General features: G+C 55.5%; 1 protein-coding gene across 2 annotated transcripts; it reads right to left on the bottom strand.

The window, feature by feature from the left end:
- Nucleotides 1-1,165: 1,165 nt before the first annotated feature.
- Nucleotides 1,166-8,753, bottom strand: LOC105481261 (DnaJ heat shock protein family (Hsp40) member B2). 2 transcript variants are annotated; one of them, XM_011740746.2, is made up of 10 exons: nucleotides 8,581-8,746; nucleotides 8,203-8,303; nucleotides 7,391-7,500; nucleotides 6,319-6,372; nucleotides 6,029-6,151; nucleotides 5,147-5,239; nucleotides 4,841-4,943; nucleotides 4,587-4,657; nucleotides 3,230-3,433; nucleotides 1,166-2,074 (listed from the first exon to the last, which is right to left on the bottom strand). In XM_011740746.2, exons 2-10 carry the CDS (start codon nucleotides 8,265-8,267, stop codon nucleotides 2,064-2,066), a joined length of 834 nt encoding a protein of 277 aa, XP_011739048.1. In that variant the 5' UTR covers nucleotides 8,268-8,303; nucleotides 8,581-8,746; the 3' UTR covers nucleotides 1,166-2,063. The 2 variants fall into 2 exon arrangements, with proteins under 2 accessions (XP_011739048.1, XP_011739047.1); XM_011740745.2 differs by having other exon boundaries at nucleotides 1,166-3,433; nucleotides 8,581-8,753.
- Nucleotides 8,754-9,673: the final 920 nt, after the last annotated feature.

The following is a 9,673-nucleotide window of genomic DNA, read 5'->3' as shown; positions in this document are numbered from 1 at the left end:
GCCAGCTGACCACAGGCCGTCCCGCTGTCTCACCCACACTCTGCTGAGGTTCAGCACCAGTGATAGCCATCTCAAGGGCTAGACAGATGTAGATGAAACAGCCATTTGCAAACTTCCACCTGACTCAGGATGGAAGTTTGAAATTCCTCTTTCAGGGTAGGCTGCTTCTTAGCTTTGAGAAAAATATAGTAGAGGCCCTTTGGTGATTGATGCTGAGGCAAGAGCCCGTCCTAGAATGGAAGAGAGGCCTGGGGAGCCACCCGGCCCTCCCTGACAACGGAAAGGTGCTTGTCCCAGCACGGTGGCTGGAGATGAAAGGGAAGGGGTACCTGGCTTTTTCTTCTGTGGGCCCTGGGCAGGCTGGACTCGTGCCACTCCACGTGCCACTGGCTCACACCTTGGGCTGAGCCAATGAAACCTGCCCAGGGGCTTAGTCTGTGGGCCTCGCGGGGGTACAGTTTAAAGGTTTCACTGTGTGTTCTCAGCTTTCTGTGCTTTTAGTCTTTTTTTCCTTTCTTTTTTTTTTGAGACAGTCTCACTCTGTTGCCCAGGCTGGAGTGCAATGGCTTGATCTTGGCTCACTGCAGCCTCTCCCTCCCAGGTTCAAGCGATTCTCCTGCCTCAGCAGCCGAGTAGCTGGGATTATAGGCATATAGGCAGGCACCACCACATCTGGCTTTTTTTTTTTTTTTTTTGGTATTTTTTTAAGTAGAGACGGGGTTTTGCCATGTTGGCCAGGCTGGTCTCAAATTTCTGCCCTCAAGTGATCTGCCCGCCTCAGCCTCCCAAAGTCCTAAGATTATAAGCATGAGCCATCGTACCCGGCCTCAGTTAAGTCTTAACTGAGTATGGTCCTAGCTGTGCTGTGAAGTGCTAAGGGGTGAGGCCCCTCATAAGGGCAGCATCAGCTGCTAGAGAAAGCTGGTTGTGGGCCCCCAAGAGGTGACAGGAAAAGAATGGAGCATTGCCTGGTGTTCCATAACATACTTGGGGAAGGCAGCCTGGTCAAAGAGGGCACTTCTGCCTTCAACTGGCAAGGCCTGCACCTCTAGCTGTAGGGGCATAAAGGGAGGTGTGAGGCCTGAAGTGTCACCCACTGTCCCTTAGAGGCCCTCCTGGGCCACTCCGGAAAGTAGGAACACAAGAACACAACATGCCACCGAGCTCTCAAAACTCAGTTTTATTGACTTCCAGCATTTCCCCCTGGATCTGAGCTCAGCCCAGCTGGTTTTGGTTTGTCTCTGAGGCTCAGTGTTAACGGCGGCTAGCTCCACCACTCCCCTCCCTGGCCACTGGGATCCCCAGGCAGGGAGGAGGAGAGGCGGCTCATCTGTGATGTTGGAAAGAACGGGCAGCAGGGTCAGAGGCCAAAGAAAGCCATACAAGCAGCAGCATGCCTGGAGCTGCCATCACATGCCAAGCCCCGCCACACACACGCCCCTGCGGGTGGCCTTGCCCTCAAAGCTCTCTGCCACCCACACTCCTCAGCTTTCTGGGGCCACACTCTGCTCAGGCGGACATGCTACTCGCCCTGGCTTGTTCCTGGGACCCCAGGCTGCCCATGGGAAAGGAACCTCTCCCAGGTGCTGCACAGCTCTGCCCTGCCCACTCTAACCCTGGGGCTAGCAAGATGTGTCAGGGGAACCAATGCTCAGATCATTCCTCCTTCATCTACAACCCTGCCAGCCCTCCAGGGATAAATCAAAAGACAAAATCTCCCCATCTCACAGCGAGTGACAAGCCGACCTGGGCTACTACATGTCCCAAGATGCACAGCTCAGTAACCACGCACCACCTCCCCCAAGCGGGATCTATCAGAAATGAGGCCGGGCGCACCGCACTCTGGGATTTGTAGTTCCCAGGAGCCAGCACGAAACACCCAAGGAAGAGAGTGCACAGGCTAAGACTACTGCCGCCTCCCACCCGGCCCCCACCCACTACCCAGGCCCCAGCTCTACACTCAGCATGGGTGAGGGGGAGAAATGGAGGGTCCCCTCCCAGCACATGGGGGAGGGCGCTGTCCTGTTGGAACTGTGCAGCGATTCTGGATCCCGGCATCCAGCTCAGAACACATCTGGGGAGAGAGCGGGGGCGGGGTGACAGGAGAGAGCATCAGCGGCAAGCTGTGGAGGATGGGGCTCAGCATGCAGACCTGGGCTGGCCGCATGGCCTCTCCCTGAGCCCTGATGTATGGTAGGGAAGCAGTATGGGTGCAGTTCCCACCTAGGCCTCCCTCCTGGTTCCCCCTGGTCCTATCCCACCTCTTCAGAGTGAGCCAGCCTCACCTCTGCCTAGTCCTGAGGGTGAGGGCAGGCTGAGGCAACGGGAAGAAGGGAGGAGGAGTGGGCTCCAGTTCTGAATCCGGACAGCTGAGAGGCTCCCGCCCCACCCAGCTAGCCTCCCCAGAAGACCTCACAGCCCTACCGGCCCCAGCATCTTCCTCGCCACATTGAGGCCTTCTCGGGGAAGGAAGGAAGAAGGGAGTCCTAGCCAGACGGCAGTGAAAGCAAGCGATGCGGCCCGCAGGGAGTTGCAGAGAGAATGGGAGGGAGGAGAAGCAACACCAGAAGAGAAGCAACAGAGACAGTCAGAGCACAACATGGCACAGAAACCAGGGTTGGGGGTCTGCAGCTTGACCAGGAGAGCAGGAGGCTCCACTCCGCCTGCGCTGCTCCCCAGTGGAGCTGCCGGCTCCGGCTCAGACAACCCTAGGCCAAGTCCTCCTTCCTTGACACCATCAGCAACACAGGTGGCAGAGGACCTGGGCACAAAAGGCCCAGCCCAAACCACTAATGCCCCTTGGAGCTCCCCATCCAATAAATGCAACCTGGCTCCTCGGGCCCTTCCACTGTCCTGACACCCCCCACCCTGGGTTTCACCAGGGACCTATCAGTCCTGGGCTGAGCACAGCAAATCCCAAGTCCACAGTGGGGTGCGGGGGGCCTGGGAGGGAAACTCGTGGAGGGAGCATGGAGTTGCAAAGCAGTTCCTACAACTCAGGATACTCCCCTCTGCTCTTCCCACAGTGAGCCAGACCCCCAGTCAAGACCTGGATCAGGTCAGGTTGGGCCTGGTGGTCAGAGGATGAGGCAGCGAGAGGCCTTCTCCTCTGGGGATGGGCTGCGTTTGGTTGCTTCACCCCTCGCACCCTCCTGGGTCCCTCCCAAGCCTGGATCTTGGTGCTGGGCCTTGGGCCGCCCCTGCCGTCGGTGCTGTGCCTCCCGCCCACCTGCGGGTTTCTTCCCAGCTGCCTCCATCTCTGACAGGCTGTAGGCCATGGCCAGCTGCAGGTCCTCATCCTCAGAGAGGTCGCTGTCCAAGGGACATGAGGCAGGGGTCTGCTGGACCTGAGTGCCCCCAGACCTGGAAGTGACTGACGGCTGCTGCTCGCGACGGCTAAGCTCCAAGCCCAGTGCCAGGTCATCTGGGACACCTGCAAGAGTCACAGCCACCATGAGGCCCCAACCTGAGCCGGGGTATTACTGCCAGGTTGCCTCACACAGTAACGACCTTGACCACTTAAGAGTCTCTCATTTGGAATTGGCACACATGCATTTTGGCACCTAGGGTTGTGATTTTGAGCACAGGGAAGTATTCAGCTCTACCAGGTAGGAGCTCCTACCCTTGGGCAAGTCACTCAATATCCCTACCCCTCCCTTTTCTCATCTAGAAAGTGGGAATGATGGCCGGGCACAGTGGCTCATGCCTGTAATCCCAACACTTTGGGAGGCTGAGGTAGAAGGATCACTTGAGCCCAAAAGTTCGAGACTAGCCTGGGCAACATAGTGAGACCCCAACTCTACAAAATATTTAAAAATTAGCTGGGCATGGTAACACACGCCTGTAGTCCCAGCTACACGAGGGGCTGAAGTGGGAGGACTGCTTGAGCTGAGGAGGTCGAGGCTGTAGTGAGCCATAATCGTGCTGGGCTGGGCACCAAAGCAAGACGCTGTCTCAAAAAAAAAGAAAAAAAGAAAAAGAAAATGGAAATGATAGTGCCTTCATACTCAAATTGTTCCACTGATTAAATACGTCAGCCCATGTAAAGGGCTTGGTGCACAGTGCTCGGAGTCAGCAGGCAGGAAAGGTGAGCTATGGTGACGGTCCTGCACAGCAAGGTGTTGCAGAGACAGTTCTGCTCCGGGAATCATGCGTCCTGAGTTTGACTCCTGGCCCTTCCCCTTACTTGGAAGAAAAGAGTCTTGAGCCTGGGCTACTTGGAAGTTAGGGTCATTTAACTATGCTGCAGCTCAGGCTCCCCAAACTAAAACTGAGTGGATACCATCTGCCCTGTGTACTCCCCCAGATGCTTGAAGAATACAGAGGATATCGTATATCTGGAAGTGCTTTAAAAATAGTAAAGTGCTTTGCAAATGCAAGGCACCCCACTCACAGTGACGGCGATGGCTTTGTGAGACTCCTCCGCCCCCTTCCCAGCATTGCCATCTCTGATCCTACCAGTCTGGCCTGTTGCCACTCCCTCCCAAGCCCCAAGCGAGTTCAGAGAGCAGCAGTTTGGGGAGGAGGCTGCTGAGGTTGGGGCTGGGGCTTCCCGCCAGGGGCTGGGTGGTGGAGCCACTCCTCACCATTGATTGTGACTGACTTCAGCTGCCCATCCTCCTCCACTTCCACCCGCTCCTGCCCGTTCTCCATGATTCTGTGAGAGATAGCACAGTTCAGGCAACGAGCAGTGATGGACTCCTGCAGGTGCTGGTCACAGTTCTGGCCACCGCAGTAGAGAGTGCAGACTGGGCCCTGCCCTCAAGGAGCCAATTTTCTATTTGAATACAGCTACCCAGCAGACCTCTTACACCTCTATGGCCCCAGAAGGAGCTCTTACCTGCGTGTGGTGATGCGGCGTCCTTGGACAAAGGTGGTGGACGTAGAAACAGAGCGAAAAGCACCAGCCCCGGGACTGAAGGAGAAAGATGAGGAGGAGAAATCTGGCATCGGGACAAGGGAGGAGGAGGAGAGGTGGTTAGAAGAAGACTGCGCTGCCTATCGTGGTCACCGAGGCGCCAGGCCTCCTCGCAGGGCTGCTGGAGGCAGGGCTCCCAACACAGGAGACAGGCTTGGAAAAGCAACAAGCTCAGTCCAAGGGTTCCAGGAATCGGAGCTTGCAAAAGTGGGAAGGGGCAAAACTTACCAGAGTGCCCAGGAAAGGAGGAAGAGAAGGTAAAGAAAGGGCCTGAGTGTCGGGAACCCCGGTTCTGAAGCTCTGAGAAGGGGCCCAGGTCATCTGCAACAAGTAAACAGATTAGCAATCCTCTGGTAATGACATTTCCCCCCAAAAGTGTGTGAGCCCTGCTGTTAAGTCTGGAAGTATAAATGCTAAGCAACTGGGTAGGGTTTTTCTTTTCCGCTTTTTAGTTGGGCTTATTTATAATTAAATTCCTTTTTAATGTTGAATTCAAAGACGCTCACTAGTTAATTCTGTCCACAATAAAGAATAAAGGAAGGAAGGAGGGGGCAGAGGGATGGAGGACAGATGGCTCTTTCAGTACAGGCAAATCATCATGACGCGATGACAGGCAGACACAGCTAGGAGTCCAGCTCTGCCATGTGCTATGTGACTCTGAGCTATTGGCTGTGCCTTGGTTTTCTCATCTGCAAATGGAGATAAAATTGCCCACCTCTCAGGGTTCACTAGAGAATTAGGGAATGTAAAATATTTGGCACATATCAATCATTAAAAAATACCAGTATCTGTTTTATAGGTAATAATAATAATATTGTTAACAAGATGCTTTGAGTCTTGCCTTCACAGCTCTTACTGTAGAGGTCTAACAGCGTATTATTGTCGTTGTCATTTAATAAAGTGAGTCTGTGAAGTGTCACTGTTGGATCACGGAGGTTCTGGCACATGTATGGTTCTGTCCCAGCTCTCACTGGACCCAGCTCCACAAAATCTTCTGTCCATGGCATTCCCATCCCCTCTCAGCCTTCTACCTCAGGGCCTCCCAAATGGTGGAAGGACAGGCCTGGAAGGGGAATTTGAGCCATTCAGAGGCTTCCGGCGTCCACTCACCAAAGAGCTCTGCAAAAGGGTCTCCACTCCCAAAGAATTCCCGGAAAACCTCCTCGGGGCTTCGGAAGGTGAAGGTGAAGCCAGGCCCACCACTGCCAGCTTCTGCCCGAGATGGGCCAGTTCCTGGAAAGGCAGGATAAGGAGAGAGCTTAGGGCATGCATCCTGCCCTGAGCTGGGGACCTCACCTAAGGCATGGCCAGGAGTCTGAGAAAGCCTCCACTGCAAGAATCTGCCCTGCCCCTCTCCTCCCTGCCCCACCTCCATTCCTGGACCTCGTCACTCCACCTACCTGTCCCCGTCAGCCCTTCCCGGCCATAGCGGTCGTAAATCTCCCGCTTGTGCTCTGCAAAAAGAGACCAGATGATTTCACCCTCCCTCTGGGATGGCCTCCCCTTCCAGGCTAGGACGCTCAAAGGATTGTCCAGAGACTGACACTCTGACACTTGGCAGGGGAAGGCAGGCACAGAAGGGGACCCATGGCACCCCTGCCATAGGTTTAGGCAGCAACTCAGCCTTTCACACAGCCGACCTCTTCTCATCTGGAAAATGGCTGTCATCACAGCACTTAACGCACAGGGTTGTAGCAAAGATCAAATAAGACCATCCACGTAAACTGCCTACCAGTGCCTGACACATAGGAAGTGTTCAATAAATGTTAGCTAATGATTACTACATTATTATTCACCAGGGCTTAGCCTAAATGTCACCTCCTAAGAGAGGCCTTCTACAACCACCAGAACAAAAGCAGGTGCACGTTATTCCCTAACACTCCACCTGCCCTGTTTCTTCCCTCTAGAATACTCTTCACAAGTTGTAACTGTCTGTGTGTGTGCCTGGTGAGTGTTGGTATTCCCTGCCCCTCTGGGCAAGGACAGTGCCTGCTTGTCCTCCAGTTTCCCCAGAACCCAGAGAGTGCCGCACACTGTCAGCATTCAGTGAATTACATTTTCAATGAATCAATAAAAAGGCCGACCTGGATTCATATTCCAGCTCTGCATGGCCTTGAGCAAGTTACTTCACCTCTCTCAGCCTCAGTTTCCTTGCCTGTAATATGGGGGTGATAGAACCTGCCTCATAGGACGGCTGTGAGAACTCATGGAGATGACACCCACCAATGCCTGGCATGCAGGAGGCTCAGCTCACATGAGTTACCTGCCCTGCTTCCTTCTCCTTGCAGGTCTCATGCCAGTCACTCCTACCAGACTCTGGGGAGCAGATACTGAGCTGTCCCTGTGGGAGGGGGAGCTTAAATGTCAGGCACAGAGGAAACTAGGGTGGCAGAGACATTGCTTTAAGAAAATGTGAGCTGGGGCATGAAGTAGGGAGTGATGTGCTGGGTCCTGCCTGATTCGGGCCCTTACTGTCAGACAGCACTTCGTATGCCTCCGCCACCTCCTTAAATTTCTTCTCGGCAAATTCTTTATTATCTGGGTTTTTGTCTGGGTGCCACTGGAGAGCCTTGCGCCGATACCTGCAGAAAGTGGGTGCAGAGGAGCGGGTTGGGGGACAAATGCAGGCACTTCCCACCCAGGAACAGAACGACCCGTTTTCCCATTAGCCCATCACTGTCCTTTCACCGCCGTGTCCCAGTCCACCCCAGTTGCTAGGGCTGCCTCTGTGTGATGTTTTCATCAAGTTCCACCCTCTCTCATCTGCCACCAGTGCTGGGACCACGTGTACAAGCGGATACAATGCCAAGGTGAGAAGGCCTATCCCTAGCCCCTCCCTAGGGCTCGCTGGACTGGGGCTGCAAAGCTTGGGGCACATGTGGCCTCGAAGAGTACAGGGACACCGGCCCCTCCTCCTCACAGAGCCTCGGCATCTTTGCACTGCAGCCTGAGAATGCCAAATCTAGAGGGAAGAGGGAACGGGGAAGGGGGAGGGGAAGGGAGGGGAGGGGAGAGGAGAAGAAGGAGGGGAAGATCCACTGGAGAACAACTCGTAACACAGTGCAGCTCCCAGCGGAACTAACTACTTCACTCTCTGGACGTTCTGCTTGTACTCTACCAGGGGTCTCTTTCCTCCCTGCAGGTGTCACTCGGAGGAAGCCCCCCACCCCAGGGCTTTCTAAGGACCTGGTTCCCTCAGACACCTACAGGTGTCACTCTGAAGTGCCCCATGGTGGTGGCGGGTGGAGGGTGAGAGGTTTTCTGTTGCACACGGAGGCACTTACGCCTTCTTGATGTCATCAGCAGACGCACTTCGCGGCACGTCTAGGATCTCGTAGTAGGATGCCATGGCAACTGGTCAATCGTCAAGCGGGCCTCCTTGGGGCTGCAGGAGAGAAGGAGTCAGGCGGAAAAAACCAAGAGCCCCTCCCTGTGGCTGCAGCAGTCTCCCCCCGGGTGGCGGGAGGCGCTCCCAGTTGGAAGCGGAGCCCACTAGGCTCTGCTTGCGGCCGGTGACTAGGCTCCCTCCCGCAGCCTTATCTGCCCCCGAAGGCCGGGGCCAAGAGCTATCTTGACTCCCAGGCCCAGGAGCCCTATCGGGGCCCCCCAACTCCAGCAGTCCGACCCAGGGCCCCCAGCCTGACCCGGGCCCCCGGCTGCACCTCCTCCGCCGGGAGTCCCGGCCTCTTGCGGCGCCCCGCCCCTGCCCCCCGCCGGGAACCGTCTGGCACCCGCAGCCCGGCTCGCGGCTGCTGCGTAGGACGCGCCCGGCCCAGCTGTGCGCGCAGGCATGCGTCAGCGGCGCGGAAACTACTAGAGACCGGGAGAAGGCCCGCTCCGCCAGTCCCCTGGCGGGGGTGGGGGCCTGCAGGGGCTGTCGGGAGAAGAGGGCGGAGCCAGCTATTTTGGGCACGCACCAGGACGACGTCAGCCCCAGCTGGGACCTGGGAGACTGCTGCCCCGCCTCCATCCAGGCGAGACTTGCTCGCACGGAAGCTGGGGCAGCCCACAAACAAGCCGCCCGGCCCCCAGGTCCCTCTGTCACTTTCTTATAAACATGAGCGATGATCCATGCTTACTCACCCACCTCGAGGACTCGTACTCCTCCCTCCCTCCCCCGACCACAATTCTAACTCCTCCCCCTTCTTCAGCTCCCAGCTCCAGCCCCAGGTCCCCCAGCAGGCTGCCCTGGCTTTCCTGAGTAGGTCAGAACTGCCTTTTACAGCATCTCGTGGCATTTCCTTCATCAGTCTTCTTAGAGCCACAAATTAGCATTTATTGGTTTGATTATTTTTTATTACCATTCACCTCACCCACTAGAATGTCGATTTCACGGGGCAGGAATTGTGTGTTTTTTCTCACTGGTCTATTAGAGCAGCTGTCGGGGTTCAAAACTACCCGTAGGATGAATAAATAATGAACATCTGCAAACCTCTTGTTGACAGTTTGGACACATTTGGGGGAGGTGAGGTAAAGGGGACAGTAGAACGGAATTCCCCAGGTTCAAGTCTTCCCAAACTGATCCTGACTAGGCCTATTCCACTGCAAAATGTTCCCTGGGTTCAGGCCTCATGGGAGGGTTAGGAAACCTTCCAGAATTGTCTCCTGCTTGATCCCATCCAGGCCAATCCACAGGCGTTAGCTGAGCATTTTTCTGCATTCAAGATGCTGCCAGGCCGTATAAAGAAGAATGTGGCCCAAGTACTGCCTTTGCAGAGCTTGAACTTGATAAGATACCAGCCCATCAGTGTGGCC

The sequence above is a fragment of the Macaca nemestrina genome, chromosome 11, assembly GCF_043159975.1.
Source record: "Macaca nemestrina isolate mMacNem1 chromosome 11, mMacNem.hap1, whole genome shotgun sequence".
In the NCBI taxonomy this organism is placed as follows: Eukaryota; Metazoa; Chordata; class Mammalia; order Primates; family Cercopithecidae; genus Macaca; species Macaca nemestrina.
The sequence above is the reverse complement of the archived record's forward strand: the minus strand, read 5'-3'. Positions and strand labels throughout refer to the sequence as shown.